Source organism: Hipposideros armiger, unplaced genomic scaffold (assembly GCF_001890085.2).
Source record: "Hipposideros armiger isolate ML-2016 unplaced genomic scaffold, ASM189008v1 scaffold_282, whole genome shotgun sequence".
Taxonomy (NCBI): domain Eukaryota; kingdom Metazoa; phylum Chordata; class Mammalia; order Chiroptera; family Hipposideridae; genus Hipposideros; species Hipposideros armiger.
In genome coordinates this window covers 106,948-125,973 of record NW_017731632.1, presented here as the reverse complement: position 1 = coordinate 125,973, position 19,026 = coordinate 106,948, and the positions used below count along the sequence as shown (strand labels likewise).

Here is a 19,026-nt window from a genome sequence, read left to right as displayed (position 1 = left end):
CCAGGAAGAGCGGGAGGCTCTCAGCTCGGCTTTCCCATTGTTCTGGAAGTGAGATGCAACATAAGTAGACTTTGAAAATGCACAGTCCCTTTGCCAAGCGAAGTGGTCCATCATATTTAAACCCATCACGAAGTGGGGGCGTCACAGTCTTAGAGGCTAGTAAAATACTGATTGAGGAGATGCAAATACCCACAGCCTGAAAGAAATATGAACTGTCAGAAGAAAGCTTTAATAAGCTGTGGCCCCTGCCCCGCCTTGGGCCTTGGACGGCCACCCAGAGTTCCCTGCTGTATCTGACAGAGACTTCCTCCGGGTGGGGTGCTGCCGCTGCACTTAGTGGCTCCCCTGTCCCAGTGCTGTGGCCGGGGCAGCAGTCCAGGAGGGCTGTGACGAGGTTCATTCAGTGTGCAGCTGCAGGGGCAGTTCCTGACTGGGCGGGAGGGCTTCCCGAGCCAGAATGCTGGGCAGGAGCAGCCGAGTGATCCTAGGGCATCACTGCGCCGAGCACAGGGTTTCCTTTCCAGCCCCTGAGTTGCAAGGGCAAGTCCCACCGCAGCTAGGTCCGTGGCCAGGGCACCGCTCGCTGACCCGCCGCTTTGTCCCTGAGGTCCCCCGTCCCCTGCCGCGCCCCTGCCTCCCCGCTCTGTTCTCACGTGGCACGTGACCACCATGCTCGGCCTGTGTAGCACCCAGCAGTCACTGGGCTGGGGTCAGCCTGCTCCAGGTGGCCGGGGCTGTGCAGGGGCGTTGCCACGGCTGTGGTCTGCCCTTCCCTTCCTGGTCATAAATTCAGGTGCTGCTGCTTTGCACGCTTGGCAGATGCTTGTTTCTCAGGGGTTTGGAAGCACGTCAGATGGAACAGATTTGTTTTGAGTCCGAGGGAAAGAACCTTCCAGAGACCAAGAGCTTTTAGCTCTCCTGCGCTGGGCTCTGTGTAGGACCTGAAAACAGGCGGGTGCTATAAAAAGCCGAACATTCTTTCCTGGGCAGCACGGAGCCCCTGCGTCCTTAGGAGTAGCAGTAGCACCCCAGGGGGATGGACCCCAGGTGCGGCTCCTGGGGTGTGGTAGATGCACGCAGCAGGCCTCACAGCAAGCCCTGGGGAGGCTGGGGGAAGACAGGCTCTGGGGTTGGAGAGGGAAGGGCTCTGCGTGTGTGCCTGGGGAAGTGAAAGCGCCATGAGGAAGATGACCAGGTCGTCAGGAGGAGTCAGGCTGTCTGGGACAGCTGAGGGCAGCTCTGGCTCCGGAGGCCGTCGTCCTCCCCCTGCGTCACTGGCCAGGACTCTGGGCCCTGATCTTCTCCCAGGTCCACCGGGCTGGGTGGTCGGGGCAGGACGGTGTCCCCCTCTGGAGTCTCAGCACAGACTGGGTCCCAGGCCAACCAGCGTTCCGGGGAAGGAGGGGCCGCCTGAGGGGATGCAGGCTGCCACGAGTGTGGACAGGAGCCGTGGGACGTGAGGAGCGCGTCAGGCCTGCCCTTCTGTGGGCCGGCGTGTGTGAGCCGCCTCCTGCTCGCCTCTGAGCCAGCCCAGGATGGGCCCAGCTGGCGGACTTCTGTGGCATTTGGCGTTCTCTTTTCTAGCTCAGATGAGCTGACCTGTGTCGCCTGTCTGCCCCCTCCTCTCCCAGATGGGCCCCCCACCTGCCCTGCAGAGTCCTGACAGCTGCGGTGGGAGGTGCAGTCTGCCCTGTCTCCATGTTGGCACCTAGCACATACTCGGCCCACACCTCTTTGGACCCTAAAACCGGGTGGAAGGGCCTTGGGTCTGTTAGGGACAGCCTGCGTTTATCCCGCGCAAGCCGTCCCGTTGGCTGCACCAGTCCTTTTCTCACTCTTTAGTGCTCCGATTCCCGCTACGTGTGTGAGAAGGCCTGGTGCATCTGAGGGAGCCTGGAAGCTTCTGTTTTCACATCTTCCCTTTTTTCATTGAGAAGCGACTTGCCTTGAACTGGCAGCCTTCCTTCCAGGTTCCAGGCTTAGAGAAGTGTCCTGTGTCCTCCTCCTCTCGCTCCTGTGGCCTGGCCGGCAGGTGGCCCCGTTTCTTCAAGGTCCTGAAGGGACAGACACATGCCCCCTCCCTGGATCTCCACACCACTGCATGAGCACAGCGGTCTCACACGCGGAAGAGTGGCGGGGCCTCCTAGGCCTCCGGCGACGGTGGGATTCATCGCCTCCCAGCATTTGAGCACCTTTCCCAGGCTCCCCTTTTCCTCCAGGTCGCTTGGAGGCTGTCCACCCCCCACCACCACCACCACCTGCCTCTGCAGCAGGGTTCCCCTGAGCCAGACCCAAAACGTGGCCATGCCGGCTTGCATGTCCCTCGGACGGGCAGGAGCCACTGCAGCCGAAGCGTCCAAGTCCGACCGTGACTCCTCCACGCGCCCAGTCTGCTCGCCCCCCGTCTTGCCCGCCCTTTGCTCAGGCCGACCCTGAGCCCGCCATGTCAGCAGGCCCTGTGGGTCTGTCCCCTTGGTGACACTTCTTCACCTGGAGCCCTGGGGACCACAGCCCTCCTCCTACACCCCTTCTCCCGTGACAGCCTGAGGGGACACTTTGCCTCTACCCTCCTCTGTGCCATGCTGTCACTTGGAGGTGGGGACCTGACAATTTTGAAGTTATCTCTAGCCCCCAGCGTGAGTGCCCCGGGGTGGGTCTGAGCAGGTGCTGAGCAGACGTTTTGTTGAGCAGAGTGGAAGCAGTCACCACTGGATCTGCCCACCCCATGCGACCCCCAGGGCCCGCACCCACAACCCGAGCCCAGGCTCTGCGCTGACAGGACAGCCGGGCTGCTCGGGCAGAGGGAGCCAGCCTCAGCTCTTAGGAGTAAGCCGTCCCCTTGGGTTGGGCGTCAGCTTGAGGTGACGGTGTCTCAGATTCTAGTGTCCCCCACGTTAAGAAGTAGTGTGTGTCCTGAGGGGCTCTGGGCCAGTGTCTGCCTGGGAACTGTACCTGGTGCCACCTCCCAAAGGCCAGAGTTCATGCTGGCTTAGCTGGCAGGAGTTCACTCTGTCCTGAAGCCCCAAGTGTCACCCCACACCCCTCTGTGACACCTCCCCCCTCTCTGTATTGGGGACTCTTGCCTTTGTTAAATTGGGCCAGCCAGGTCAGGGGGTTCTTGTGTAAAATCAGATGTTTATGTGGGACCCGTAGCGTTGCTGCGGGGCTGGCCGTGTGCTGCCTCATCGGGCTGGCACCTCCGACTTTTAAAGTTTTTAGAACAAAGCGTCTTGGGCTTTACCCAGGTATGACAGGAGTTATCGGCTGTTAAATTCTTAGGGAAATGCTATCACTGTGGGTTTGCCTGATTCAGTTTCTTCTGATTTTACTGAACATCAAAGAGCTCTTTGGGACACACGCACATGTATGCACACACCTTAAAAAGAAGCACAGGCTCGCTTCTGAGCCCCGGCTGCTCTGCTCTCAAACCGAGGCCGTGGATGTGGGGCCGCCTCCCTCGCAGCTGGGCCCTGCCCTCTCACCCACAGCCCTCACCTGCCTCCTGCAGCCCCGTGTTTGTCACTGTGCACCACTGAACACATCCATTTTGCCTCCATCCCTTTGTCGTCACCATCGCTTGAGTCACAGAAATTCTTTATTGTGAACGTCATGGTTTGATCTTAGAAATATGTGCCTCTTCCTTGCCTCCTGAGCTTCTGTCCAGTTGTCCCTTTGGTTGAACCCGCTGCAAAGAAGTGTGTGTGTGTGTGTGGGGGGGGGGTGTGTGCACACGTGTGTATGTGTGCATGCATCTTCAGGTGTGTGAACGTGGAGAAAGCTGGTGGTGGGATAAAACACTGTGGAATCCTAGTGTGGGGTAGGCCATGGGACACAGCCCCTTTAGCTCAGGCCCCTGCCCGGTCTGCTAGAGGTCACTCCTGTGTCCTGTACCCAAGGGACCCGGGAGCTGTCCTGTGAGGACAGTCATCATGGCTGTGCTGGGCTTGCCCCAGGAGGCCTGGCAAGGAAGGCCTCTGAGAAGGCGTAGGTGAAGCTGCAACCCTGGTGGGCAGGCTCAGCAGGTGAGGCTGCAGGTGAGAGGCTGCAGGTGAGAGCTGGGGCACAGGGAGGGGATGGAAGAGGCAGCTCTCAGAGTCCTGAGACTGCAGCCCGTGGGGGAGGGGAGGTCACGCCAGGAGCTCACACACACGTGGCTTCATGCGCACAGAGCTCTGAAGCCAGGTCCAAGGACAGCACAGACCCTGGAATGTACTTGGTATTTTCCTTTCATGGTCTCCTGTCCCATATTACTTCATTTGTTAACAAATGCTGCTCATAGCCCATTGAATTGATTTGACAGTTCCTCAGAGGGCCGTGGCTGTGTGTAAAGACCGCTGGGCAGGCTGGTGAGCAGGCATGGGCGGCTGTGTGCCCAGCCTCATAATCCCACCAACAGGCTGGGACCTGACGGCCCTCCGGTCACACCTCGGGGTCTTCCCTGCCCCACATGGACCCGCTTGATAATGTGCTGGGGCCAGTGAGGAGTTGCCTTAAAAGTTAAATGATCAAGTTTTTAAAAAGTCAGATATATACAGAGGGTGCCAAAAAAATGTATATATATTTTAAGGAAAACTGTATTAAAATTGTAATAATATATACCGATAACAAAAGATGAACACAAGTCTCATTTGACTTCTGCAATTACAAGAGTTGCTCAAAGTGGTTACCATCAGCGTCCAGACACTTCTTTTTTTTTTTTTTAAGATTTTTATTGGGGAATTGGGGAAGGGGAACAGACAAGTTGCTATTCTTTTTTGTTCTTCAGTCTAGTTGTGGAGGACGTTGCTTCACTGGCCCAAGTTGACACCATCATTGCACTCTTCCCGGGCGAGGCAGATCAGTCACTGGCTTCTGGACGGCCGTTCACTGCGGCTGCTGGCTACACACAGTAGCCAATGGCAACCCACCTGCCATCGCCGGCGACTCACGGCAGCCCAGCTCCAGGTTGAGCTGTTGTTCAGCATCTTAGCTGTGGAGGGCAGTGTCACTGGCCCTCATATGTGGGGTCCGAACCGGGACCCTCTGGCATCCCAAGTCAGCTCTTCACCAACGCGCCACTCGGCCGGCCCCGGACACTTCTGATTACAGTGAACTACTGCTTGAGCAGCGTTGACCGAAGTGTCCACTTGTATACATTTTTTGGCACCCCGTATTATATACAAATTATATGTGTGGTCCAAATTCCTGCCAGGAATAGACACAAGTCAGTTTCCACTGAACTGTGGGGTGTCCGAGGTCCACCGAGGACTGGAGATGGCCTGAACTTGAATCACACTGCTAAGACACTTTATAAGTTCCTTTGAAACAAATCTATTTATGTTAGTGTGAATTCCAGCCTGGGAGACGCATTATAGACCTTTTTAGAGCCGCCTACTTGTGGTCTGTGTTTAAATTGTAAGCAGAGAAAAATGCTAATTTACTGGGACCTTTTTCCCCTGGCAGCTTGTTTTTGCGGCTATACTTTTCTTGTAAGTAAAACATGTGGATTTGGGAATTTAGGAAGAACCCAAGAAGTGCAGGAGATGAAAAAAATTGTTGATACAGATCATACCGGGTATCAGAATACAGAGAAGAGTGTTAAGTCTTAGTTCATGAAATGGTCTGTGTAGGCAAGGACTCCAGGATGCCTAGCTTTAGGGTCATGCTGAGCTGAAGTTCGTCCTGCCTGTCCTCTGTGGGTTCTTCTGGAATATCTCTGGGGGTTTTGGGCCTGCACCATTTTAGCCGGCTTCCCCATCAGCCAGGATGTGCTCAAAAACATGCACACCAGCCTAAAAAGAGGACTTGGGTTCGAATTAGACATGTTGTCAGTCCCAAGGCAAATAGAGACAGTTTAGGGGTTCTCTTTCCCTCCCACACCCCCTGTTGCTAGTAGGGTGCCTGCCTGTACCTCCTCATCCCCCACACCCAGCACTGGCCACCAGTAAAGCACCCTGTACCCTGCCCCCCATAGGGCACCTCCTGGCTCCCTGTGCCCTGACGGCACCCGGCACCGTCAACACGACGCCAACTGCTTTGCCCCGTAAGCCTCACCTCCTAGAATGAGGTCCGACCATGAACTCCATAGCCTGGGCTCTTCCTGTGCAGGCAGCTGGGTATCGGTTATATAACCGATATGCACGCCAGGTGTGCGCTTATAAATAGAGTAAGTATTAGACAGCAAACAGAAGACATAGGTTTGTGGTAATTATATACCATTTGTTTGCAAATTAAGTAATCTGGTCAGGGAAAGTCATCTCCTGTTTCTTGATGGTATGTGACCTTGGAGGAGGACAGTGGTTTTATGACTGGTGATATTAAAAATGTCTCCATGAGCTTTCCTTTTAGATTAATGTCTGGTTGGGATGTGAACAGTTGCCAGACCAGTCATGAACAGAGAAGGTGGGAGACCACGAATAAAGGTCTGTGTAGCTGGTTCCCAGCGGTGCTGTTTCGTACCGATTAGTGTTAGGAGCCATCCAGGTGTGATCTCACATTTTGTCGAGGATTTCTGGGCGGAGCTCGCTGCCTGTCACCCATAGAATCCAACACTATGGCACCAGCTTTTGAGAAAAGAGAAAAGCTGTCATTTGTGAGTCCACTGGTAAGGCGACAGGAGGCAAGGCTCAGATCTGTCTCCCCATCCAGGGTTCGGGGTGGGGTTTTTAGGGGTTTCAGCACCGGATCTTCCTGGACAGCGGACCCTTCACTTCTCAAAGGTTGCGGTCATGTCTTTGTCCTTCGGTTCTGTGGGGGGAGCAGTTAAAGGTTCACAAGTGTTGCTCGAAAGTGGTGTATCCAAGGTTTAAACTCTGGCTCCAAAGGCCTTGTTAGAAACAGGATAGGACCAGTGCGAGCTGGTTCTGAGGTTACGAGGAGATGTAGGGTGGGCAGGGACATCCGGGACCTCTGAGTCCTTACTGGCCCCTCCAGGAGAACCCTCTGCACACAGAGGCCACCAGCCTGCTGCTCCCCAGACACCTAGAACTTTGCGTAGAGTTTTGGACTTGGAAAGTACTCTTTTGGCACAGTGACCCAGACCAGGGAAAAGGAAGAAAATACATTTGAGGATGTGGCTTGGACATTTTGAGTCCCTCCTGAAAAATGCTGGCCCACTGAGACATGGGACCCAGGACACCTCTTTTTCTGGACGCCCTTGAGAAGTTCCTGAAGGGACAGCCTGTGGGCAGTGAGCTCTTTCAAGGTGGGTGCTGGGTGCATCTCTGCATAACAGCCCCCCTTCCTGGGAGAGCTTTGCTGGCCTTGTCCCCAGGCCGGCCAGGACTCCTCTGGGTGATGTCCCCCTGCGCGGTGACCTCTTTGGACATGTTCTTGTCTCTATGCCTCATCTTTTACCGCCATCAAGGTGAGTTTTTTTCAGGTCGACCTTCCAATTCCCAAATTTTCTTTTCAACCTTCTAATCTCTGCTAACCTCTCTTTTGAGTGTTTAATTTCAACAATCGTGGTTTTCATTGTCAAACATTCTATGGGGCTATTTTTCAAATCTGCGACCTTCCTTTTTTTTTAATTGCAACTTTTACTTTACAATTTCACAGTTATTTGACATTCTGTTCGAGGACTTTCCAGTGTCTGACATTCTGTCATTGTCGGTTCTGCTGGTTCTTTTTTTGGTGGGTTTTTCCTTGGTTTTAGGAGATTTTTGAATGGTGAGCTCATATTTGCGTGGGCTCATATTTCAGAACTCCCACGGGCCTCCGTTGGGCTGCTTTCTCCCCAGAAGGACTTGTGTTGTGGCTGCCTGGCCCTGGGCATCTCTGAGTGAGTAGCCTGCCTGCGGTGACGCTCAGCCCAGGCCCCACCCCGCAGCTCTCGCATTTTGTTGCTGACTGCCCTGCGTTCCCTTCCGCTCTCTTCTCTCAGCGACTCCCCTTATTTCTTTGGGATCAGCAGGGTATTAAAAAGCATGTTGGTTACTGTTTTTACTTCACAGTTTTTGTATCGATCTAAAACTGCCCTTAAAGGTAAAGTATATTTTGAAAGAGCACTCTTGTTGAGCTCTGCCTGAGTCTGCTTGCTCTGTGCTGAGGGCCCCACAGGCTGCAGGCTGCAGCCCCCGCCAGTAGACGCGCCGAGCCCGCCCCTCTGTGGGCGCCCTGCTCTCAGCCACCACCTTCTTCCGTCTCTGCGGCTCCAGCAGCGCCCCTCCGCCCCTCCGTCCTGGGTCTCGCTTCGCTTCATCTTGGGGGTGTGTGTAGAGCTTCTTAGAGGACTTTGTTCCGTCTGCTAAAAGCCTGAGAACTTAGTGTTAATCATCATTGTGACACAAAGTGAATCATGTCCTTCATAGTGATGAAGCTTACGTTTTATGACAAATTTCTCAGATGATTATTATTGACAGTATTTCTGGTTTTGTGTATGGCCTTGCAGATTGTCTTCTCATAATCTCGGAATAACTTGCCTTTGATACTGTTTAATGTGTAACTTGACGGGAGGTGACTTAGGTGAGTGTGGGGGAAGGACAGCTGTCCACGGGCCTTGGTCAGCCCTGGGAAGGAGGCCCGCCCGCCTCTGGGGCGGGAGCAAGCCCCTCTCGGCTGAGGGCCGATGCCCAGGGACTGGCTGGTGGGGCCGCTCCTCTGCCTGATGTGTGGAAGATTACCGTGTGAAAACTGGACATACAACAGTACGTTTCTACTATGGAAAACGCATTGATAAGGTGCCAGGACAGTTTCAGAATATCTCTGACTGGGGGCTCATGATGGTTCCAAACAGTGACCGCCTGTCAGGAAGTGGCTTCTTCTCACTGTCCGAGGTCAGACCTTCTCTTTCCTTAGTTTGGCTCCCTGGACTTCAGGTGTAAGTCCCACCAGGCGACAGAGGCTGTGATGGGGAGGGGCACTCGCCGGGAGCCTGGCCCGCCAGGCAGACCTCCTGGCTCGCGCCTTTGGCTTTTGGCCTGAGGGGCCTTCAACATGACCTCCGCTTGTTGGGGGAGGCCCATGATCAGGGAAGGGCGCCGTGTGTTGTCACGCTGAGGAAGCCCGAGTTGTGGTCAGCCAGCTTGTCTGGGTGCCCTTTTTGTCCCTCCCTGTGTCACCTGTGCCTTCGGCAAAGCCTTCCCCACACCCTGCAGTCGGTCTCACCTCCCTCTGCAGAGAGGCTGCGGGTCCATTTTCCAGCTGGAGCCCTGGGGCTCTGCGGCCAGGCCCGAGCCCTGCGGAGGTGGCCCTCCATGGCCACTGAGAAGCGCATCTGTTTACCCTTACTTCGGAGCTGGGAGGGTCCCGTGCCCCCGGTTTCCTGACCTTAGAGCCTACGCCAGAGGCCTGCTGGAGCCCGCTCCCCTTCAAGCTCCTCCGTCCTTCCCGCCTTGGCTGCTTATGGCCCCTGGTGTCTGTACCACCCAGATCTCATCCTTCCTGAGCCCTGGGTCCCGCCCCTTTCCCCACTCCCCGGACCCTTCTCCCTGCACATGTCTGGGTGGAAGTGACCTACCCCCCTCGGGCGGAAGGCTGAGAGCTGTCTGACCTGCAGGTGCGTCCCAGACAGGCTTTCTCAGACTCACTCTCCCCCGCCCCCAACTACTTGTAGCTCTTGGAGCTCCGACTGCCCGGGACCTCCCTCCGTAGCCTGCGCCTCCCGGTACCGGCCTGCATGGCGTCTTGTAGGGCGTGTTTGTTCTTGCCCTGGTGCCTCTGAGCCAGTCACCCTCCCCCCACCAGTCTCTCATCCTCTTCCAGACGCCCTCCTTGGAAACTTCCCCCACCTGCCTGCTGTGGCCCCTCCTGCCCCATTTGGTGGCGACTGGGCCTGGTGGTCCAGGGCACTGGTGGGCTGACCCCTGCTCTGCCATCTCCAGGGAGCCGTTTGACATCTCTGAGCCTGGGTTCTGCCCTGTAGAGTGGAGGTGAGACCAGTTAGCCTGGTGCTCAGGGCGTGAGCGCCGAGTGGGGTGTGACATGCCCAGGGCAGTGCTGGCACTGGGCTCTGCCAACTTGCAAGCCAGCGGCACTGAACGGACTCTGCAGGCCAACTGCCTCCCTGGTGCTGTGTGTGCCCTCCACACTGCAGCCCTGGGCTGATGAGATTGAAACGTGTGTGTAGACTTGTCCTCAGTGAGGCTGTGACTGAGGCTGTGATCTCAAACATGGTGGGATTTGTTCTTTTCCAGTGAAAATGACAATGACTTCCGCACCGTCCTGTTGTGGCTCATCAGCTTGGGTGGAGTTCTCGCAGGAAGTGGGAGCGTAACTCTTGACTCACTGAGGAGTCTGGTTTTCCTGGGACACCGGCACGGAGAGCCAGAGCCTTCCACGGAAGCTCCCCGTTTTGTTCCTCAGATGGACATGCTGTTCCCTGACTTTTGTCATGAGGCTTAATTAACTCATGTCTCTCTCTCTTTTCTTTCAGTCTGCAACTGTATCTGATGGCGGTAAGTCACAATTTCTGATGTATATTTTTTATTATTTTTAATGAAGTTTTCAAATTGTGAAAGTGTATTTGCAATTGACTCACGCAGAAAAGGGGATTTCTTTGCCATACCCTGTCCCCTTGGGGGTGGGTTTTGCCTGGGCTGGTTTGGGGAACGTTCCGTGGCTCCCAGGTGGCTGCGACATGTGTGTGGAAGCCGCTCACTGCAGAGACGTGTCATGAACCTGAATTTCAGCGTGACAGAACAGCTGCGGCCAGCGAAGGTGGGGCCGCACATCCGGCCGCACACCTGCGCCTGACAAGTCAGAGCCTGCTGTCCGCTCTTGTATAACCAGCAAGGGAAGAGCTCAGAGCTCTTGCTGAATTTGAGCAATTCTGGAAATTCGGGTGACACTCTCAGTTGCTAAATTTCCCTTTCTGAGGAAAAGTGTTGTAGATGAATTGAGAGTTGTGGGGTGATGAGGAATCAAAAGTTTTCTGTCTTCAAATAATTTTGTGCTTGGGAATTCTTTTACTGGGACTGATCCAAAAAGGAAATGGCCAGAGATGTCTTATTTCACTTAAGATTTATCTGATGTAATACCGATCACCTTAGTTCCATGATTTTCTAAAACTCTCCAAGGTGATTTGGCGAGTTTCTTCCAGATGTTCCTTGCTTCCTGTGATACTCATAAAAGTGCCTATGCTCACAGGCTGGTTTTTTTTTTCTCACATGATTTTAATTAATCTAGTCTGTCTTTTGAGAGTTGAATTTTAAAATTTATCCAAAGGTACTAGCACTTGGTTTTCATTTATATGTTGGCTTTGGGTGTGAAGTCCCGATGACAACCAAGGCTGTCACAGCAGGGCACACGATGAGGCGGGAGGCTGCCTCTTACTGTAAGTTCCAGGGAAGCGAAGTGCAGTTCTCCTGGGGCTGTGTTGCCACACACCGTGTCCCGTACCGCTGGCGTCACCACGGCCTGAGAAAGGCTTGCTTTACAGGGAGGGATGGAGCCTGGAGCCCTGCGGGGCTCGGAAGCTGAGACAGGAGGCTCTGATGCTTGTGTTTGGGCATTTATTTTTTAATAAAAGGAATTATGTTACCTATTTTATGCACAAGGATAGCCATGTCATTTAATCTCTTTTAAGCTGGGAGTGGGAATAACTTCCTTAAAAAGAAATAGGACCTGTCACCAAATCCAGGATAAAAGTGAATAGTTTTTATAAGATTCTGTTCACATTTACCCTTTCTGCTGTGCTCTAATTTCTCCTTTCTGGTAAAAGACTCATTGTCTGTAGGAAATGTATCAATTTGAGAAGTTTATTTAATGTTCAGTTTAATCACGAATATGAAGTTTTATTCACCTCTGAAGTTTTCTTCTGTCCGCAGGAGATGCGAGAACCTCAGGGAGTTTTATTATAGAGTCAGTTTTGTAGTTTTTTACAAAGCCAAACTTCCCGAGTGTAGGAAGTCCTGACTCACAGCCCTGATGTCCTTTCTAAGGAAGTGGTGCCCTGGCTGGTGGCAGCGGTTCCCCCTCCCCTGCGGGGGCTTTCCACCCCCTGGGCCCGCCTTCACCTTTGCTTGTGCACTTGAGACCCTGGTGCCACCAGGGGTGAGGGGAGTTGGGGGGTAGGGGGTGGGGAGGTGGGAGAGACTGGAGTCGGGGGAGGCCACTATTTGATGAGCATGCCCTGAATTTTAGGAACTGCACCTGACAGCTTACATGTGCTTTATTTTTTTTTCATGTTATTATTATTTTTTGATCTTCAATTTCTTTTCTGATTATAAGAAGAAAAAGTTCTCTCATTTAATCTGCATGTTAGTTCTAGGAGGCATAATACTATATTCTGCCATCTTTACTGGTAAAGACACTGAGGCAGAAACAGGACAAGTCCAACATGGCCATGTAGACACCAAGTGAAGTGGCTGGACTCAGACTCTGAGGGCTGCTGGCAGCAGAGCCACGGAGGGGCCCCTGGCTGCCGAGGCTCATGTGCTCTGGCTTCCCACCCTGTCTCCCCGAAAGTCCCAGCTCCAGCCCACATTCTGGGGATGGGGGAAAGACCCCATCCCACCCGCCCTCCCCAGCTGTAGACAGGCGCTCGTTGAGAGGATCTGATCAGAAACTCGGGATGTGTTTCCACACCGAGAGGTTTTTGTCCAAGGTGAGCAGCAGATTCAGCTCGCTGAGGGGCCTGGGCCCTCCAGCAGCCGTGTCTGTGGGAAAACACCCAGCTCCACGCGGTGACTCAGGAGCCTGCTTGGAAAGCAAGCTGCTCGCACAGTGGGATGGTCTCGTCACCCAGCCTCACGGTGGCTGCAAGCACCCCGCTCACTCAGAAACGTTTGTGTGCAATCACCCTTGTCAGGGAGACCGTTTGGACTTCTCACACGTTATTCTGTAATGTATGTGCTCACCGTTTTGTGGCTTTATTTTAAGGAAGTTGGACAATGCTATTCTTGCCATCCTTGAGGTGTGTTTTTCCACTTTCTCAGAAGGAGAGGGGCTCGTAATGACTGTTCCCTGTAGACAAAGGCTGCCTGTGAAGGAAGGAGTAGCGGTCAGTCTCTGTGGAGGGCAAGCCAGGGCCCGGGCTGAGGTCCAGGTAGGCAGGTTCCGCCTCGAGAAAAGGAAGAACATTCCCGCATTAGAGAGAGGCTTAAAGCTGTAACGCTCTGCCTGTGTGAAGCTGCTCAGACACTTGTTCACACAGAAGGCCCCAGCGTTCAAACACAAGTGTGAGGGCGCTCGGCAGTGGCTGGGAGGAAGTGGGTGAGACCTTCCAGTGCTGATGGGAGAGTCCAGCTCTCGGATCCCGGCTTCTAGTGGAACAGACAGAGTTCATGCTCGTATTTATCTCTTTTTCAACTTCACCCTGTATAAGCAGCTTTGCCAGCGTGCTCATTCCAACGCACACGTCCTCGAAAGGTCGAGTGTTTTCTGCCATTACTGGCGATGACTTTGGAAGAACTTAAGGCTGTCAGGGAGCATTCACACAGATGCCCACACCCACAGGCACATGTCGGGCTGTGACCACGGGAAAGTCTGGCTTCTGGGTGTGTGACACGTCCACGCAACACCTCCACTTTGGCTGCTTCATAAACATGCCAACTTAACTTGTCCAACCTCACTCTCGGCTTTCCACTTCAAGTGTGCTGGTCCCCGAGTCTCCCAGTCCCCATGGGGGCACGTCTGTGACGGTCTTTTTGACCTTCCTCAGTCTCCACCTTCTGCCACATAGCCCCCACGAGGCTACAGCTGTCTCCCCCACTCCCTTCTCCTGAACTCCTGCCCCTTTTCACGTGGCTCCCCACCTAACACCTACCTGGGCACCACTCTCGCCTGCTCAGAGCTGTCCTTGGGGCTGTGTCAGCACAGTCTCGTGCCTCACCAGGCCACAGCCTCCCACCCTGGTCTCCCATGGCCCCTCAAAGAAGCCTGCACTGACCACCAGCCCTTATTCTCAGCATCAGCCCAGACTTCATTTCCTTCCAACACAGCTGACAAGACCTTCATTTTAATTATTTGTCTGTGTCATTGGTCTTGTATGCTCCCCCCACCCACTAGAAAGTGACCTCCACGAGGCAGCTTCAGGGTTGTCCTCAGTGCCCTGCACAGCGGGTGGTACGATTGAATTAAGGCATTTGAACATGCGCAGACAGAAGCCAGAGCCTGAGGGGAAGACCTGGGTTAGGACAGTGGCTTGTCAAGTTTTTCCTTTTTAGTGAAACCGTCTCAAAAAACAAGCCAACAGCTTAGTAGCATCCCATTCGATAAAACACAGAAGCGGAACTGTCTGGTTGAGTCGCGGGCTGGGCCAGCCTCCCTGGCGCTGCCTCCGCCCCAGGGCCCGAGGCCTCGCAGACCCACTCGGCCTCTTCTTCCAGTGGCAGCCAGGGTCCCCGGCTAGCGGGGCAGCGTCTTCTGTCTCCTGCAAGCTGCCGCTTTCTGCCACTTCTTCCCTAAGGCAAATCATTTTGAAGTAGATGGTAAACTCCATGCTGTAAACCAGGGGTGTCAAACTGGCGGCCTGCGGGCCGCATGCAGTCCTCGAGGTAATTTTTTGTGGCCCGCGATGCTCTGAAATAAAATGAAAATAGAAAAAATTGTTATGAAGAAAATAGCGCTTAGGGGAGATCGAGGCAATACCTACCATACACACAATTCCCTCGTTAACCTTTTAACTACTGAAGACGAGTATACACGTGGCCCAGTGCCTTTCCTGGGGGCCTGTGGGCGTGTATAAACGCGCTGACTCAGTTCCGGCGACGTTTGGAAGCCATGTGTCTGCCACTCTCAGTGTCACGTAATGTAAACAGATCCCAATAGCGAAAAGGTTAAAAAGAGCACTCGGGTAAAAAAGAGTAATTTTAGTTTTATAAATACATTAAATAAAATAAATGTTTAAATAAAAGCAATTATATAGTGTTTTAATTATCCTATCTGTATTCCTGAATCCTCACTTCAGAATATAAATTTAACAAAATTTGTAAACGTGATGTGGCCCGCGTGACTCTTGCCTGTTGCACCAAATAGCCCGTGTTTTAATTGAGTTTGACACCCCTGCTGTAAACTAACAAGCAATAATTTCTAATATTTCTGATTATTGTTTTAACATAAACTTGAACCTTTTTGACATCAGAAGTAATATCCGAGAAAAAGACATGCATTCAATTGAAGAATGTTTGTTTTCTGAATGGAGATGGTCTTTGATTTTAAATCTCCTCTCTACCCTGCTTTTCTCAGTCTGCCCCTTTTCAATGGAGTGCAACTTATATCAAGTGATAGGGCGACGGTGGCTGGTGGGTGTGCCCTCAGGGGCTGGCAGGTTAGGAAGTGGCAGGGAAGGCAGGTTCAGTGGAGCTCCCTGTCACCTGGCAGCTGGGGAGCCCTGACTGGCAGAGCCCATGGAGCTGCACTGGGTCTCATCCGGCCTGGAACACTGACCTTGACCTTGTAAACTCGGGGCCGCGCCTGACCCAGCTCAGTAGCGGGGAGACTTGCCGCTTGCTAGTTAATTCCTGTGTAACTAGTAGCTGAGAGGTCGTGCTAGCAGGTTTGGGTCATTTAGTAATTGTGATCAAAGTGGAATGCACTAAACATGTTATTTAAGCCGATCATCCTTAAATAACTAAGATTATGTCATAAAACTTGGGCCTTGTAGAGACTGTCAAAAAGAAAGGAGCTGTAGCTAAGGTCATGAGTCCTGGGGCGTGCTCACTACCAGGTCTGTGCATGCCGCTATCTTGATGCACTCTGGTATCAGTAGCTACTTTCTGCACAAGAGTTTCTTTTTATCTTTTCTTTTAAAAATTATTTTTATTTTTCATGTTTTCCACCTTTATTGAGGCATAATTGACAAAAATTGCATGTATTTAAGGTGTACGGCCTGATGATTTGATATAAATGTACATTGTGAAGTGATCACCATGATCAAGCTAATTAACACCTCCATCGCCTCACATAGGTAACTACCTTTGTTTTGTTTTTTTGTGAGAACACTTAAGATCTACTCTTAGCAAATATCAAGTGTACAATCCATTATTGTTAACTGTGGTCACCATGCTGTACCTTAGCTCCCCGGATTATTTCATCTTATCACTGAAACTTTGTATACCTTGACACCCCCCCCCCCCCCCCCCCCCCCCCCCTGGTACCCACCATTCTGCCCTCTGCTTCTGTGAGTCTGACTGTTTTAGATGCCACGTAGACATGAGGTCAGGCAGCTGGCTTACTTCACCTAGCATCATGCCCTCCGGGTCTACCCGCCGTGTCTCAGAGGCAGGGTTTTCTTCTTTTCAAAACCAAATAATATTCCATTGTATGCATATACCCTAATTCCCTTATCTGTTCATCTATCTGTGGACACTTAAGTTGTTTCCATATCTTGACTACTGTGAATAACTGCAGTGAACATGGGGGCACAGATATTTCTTTGAGATGCTGATTTCACTTCCTTTGGATAAATACCCAGAAGTGGGGTTGCTGGCTCACATGTGTGTTCTGTTTCTCGTTTTTTGAGCAAGCTCCATACTGCTTTCCACAGCGGCTGCACCAGCCTGCAGTCCCACCAACACGGCACGAGGGTTCCCTTTTCTCCACATTCTCACCGGCACTTGTCTCTTGTCTCTTTGAAAATAGACATCCTAATAGGTGTAAGGTGAGATCTCACTGACTGTGGTTTTGACCGCATTTCCCTGATGATTAGTGATGCTGAGCACCTTTTCATGTACCTGTTGGCCATCGGTGTGTCTTCTTTGGAGAAATGTCTATTCAGGTCCTCTGCCCATTTTTAATCTGCTTATTGGGTTTTTGTTACTGACTTGGATGAGATCCTTGTATATTTTGGATATGAATCCCTTACGAGATATGGTTTGCAGGTCTTCTGCAGAGGGCTTTCTGACCACATGGCTGCCACGAACAGTTTAGACCTGTAGCCCTGGTGCTTTCTGAGTGAGGTGCAGGGGCTGGGAGAGGCCGGAGGGAGGGCCCTGGAGGCCACAGCTCCCCGCAGAGAGCACACGAGTGTGGTGGCCCTGTGCCTGTCACTTCACACCACTCCATTTGGTTTCCATCTTAATGACCCCCCTGGTGGGCAGGCCCACGTGTCCATCCGCAGGAGGCTGGAGGACACAGTGGGACGGACCCTCACCTGCTCCAGCTGCACACACCACATGCTGAGCCTCAGGGACCGAGCTCAGCAGAAGCAGCCAGACCCCAGGGAGACAGACTGGGACTCTGTTTATGCCAGAGGCTGCAGTAAAGGCCGAGGCCCCGGGAGGCAGGATCGCACAGAGAGAGTGCCAGTGTGACCGCACCTTTCTTCCAAGTCACTGAACCTTTAATATCTGCTTTATTTTACTGGTTTAATATTTGAGAATAACCTTTCTTGGTAAGATGATACTTATACATTATAAATAATTTAAGTAATGAGAAAAAGTAGAACAGAAGATGGTTCTAAAAAAATCAACACACATCCAAACAACCCACAGCAGTCCGGGCAGGTGGACGCAGGTGGGAGCCACGCTCGCCATTACACCAGGTTGGCAGTGCGGACTGGGTCTCTCTAGCGACGTCCCTCCTGTGGCCGCTGCTGTGGTCCGGCTGCTCCTGAGGCCCCCTCAGCTTGTGTCAGCGTCTTAAGACTGGGGCTCCGCTCCCTGTGGGAAGCTGGGACAGCCACCCTTCCGCTTTCTCCCTCCTCTGTTCCCTCCCCTCCGGTTCCTAGTCAGGGGCTGCCTGTCACTGGCATGTGTGTAGCGATAGCGCCATCACCAGAGCCCCCAGCGCAGCCAGCCCCAGCTCTGTACTAAACGAAACAGAGAAGGCTCACGGCCAGTCCTTCCCCAGCCACCTCATCTCAGGTGCTTTGGTTCTCAGGGAGGTTTCTAAAAGCCCACAGGGTGTTTTGTTCCTCACATTTCTACTTCTTTGAGAAAGTTCTCATTATACTCAGAAGGCAATGTGGTTGTAAAGGTTTTTTTTCTATGTCATTAATTTGATTTTCAGACATATCTTGCCTCTTTTTTACTTTTTATTGGTTCTGTTATAGTCTTTTCTTTTTTTTTAAACGATGTTTTTATTGGGGAATTGGGGTGGGGAAGGGGAACAGCGCTGGGGAATCAGAAGAAGGGGAACAGACAAGTTGCTGTCATTTGTTCTTCAGTCTAGTTGTGGAGGACGTTGCTTCACTGGCCCATGTTGGTATTACCATTGCGCTCTTCCTGGGTGAGGCAGATTGGTTGCTGGCCTCTGGACGGATGCTCACGGCAGCTCTTTGCAGCTCACACGGGCTGCCGGCTGCTCACGCTGGCTGCCAGCCACTCACGGTAGCTTATGGCAGCCCAGCTCCAGGTCAAGCTGTTGTTCACCATCTTAGATGTACAGAGCAGTGTCTCTGGCCCTCATGTGGGATCCAAACCAGGCCCTGCTGCTCAGAGCTGGTGTCCCAAGCCAGCTCTTAACCAGCACACCACTTGGCTGGCCCTATAATAGTCTTGATGTTGTCCTCAATTCAGTTAATCAACTCTGCATTCTTCCCTTTCTCTTATAGAATGTGAAGGATTTTAAAGTTCCTTAGGCTGTGTTTTGTTCCAGAGAAGACTTTATGTTTGCCTTTTGCATGTTAAATACCTACTTTCATCCATCCATCCATCCATCCTCCATCTATCCACTTATTCACCCATCCATCCACCCATCCACCATCCACCCATCCATCCACCCATCCATCCATTCATCCATCCATCCATCCATCCATCCATCCATCCATCCATCCATCCACCCACCCACCCATTCACCCATCCTTCCATTTATCCATCTACCCACCTGTCCATTTACCTATCCATCTGTTCACCCTCCTAACTATGTATGTCAGTGGTCCCCGTGGCCCTGTGCTTTCTGGTGCTGACATTCTCAAGGCCAGAGACACTGCAGCGCTGAGCCCCTGGCTCCTTGCCTGAGCCGAGATCCTCAGTGCCAACTGGGGCTCTACCCACAAGGGTTTATCCTTGACTTTCCCTAGTTTCCTCACTGTCCCACCTGTTTTGTTTTGTTTTAGGGGGACACGGCAAAGGTATACTCAGAGACTGATTCTGTCCCTTGTTGCTAGAACGAAGGTGCTGGTGTTGGCGAATAGGCCTGGCTGCTCTGAGGGTTATCACCCCAGGG

At 52.6% G+C, this 19,026-nt stretch overlaps 1 protein-coding gene across 8 annotated transcripts in view; it reads left to right on the top strand.

The window, feature by feature from the left end:
• Positions 1-19,026, top strand: part of RGS12 (regulator of G protein signaling 12) — a 121,207-nt gene that overhangs the window by 53,671 nt on the left and 48,510 nt on the right. For all 8 annotated transcript variants that reach the window (XM_019658013.1, XM_019658014.1, XM_019658018.1 and 5 more), the window contains one exon: positions 10,352-10,373. In XM_019658013.1, the coding sequence (XP_019513558.1) occupies positions 10,352-10,373 (22 nt within the window). The remainder of the gene's footprint in view (positions 1-10,351; positions 10,374-19,026) is intronic.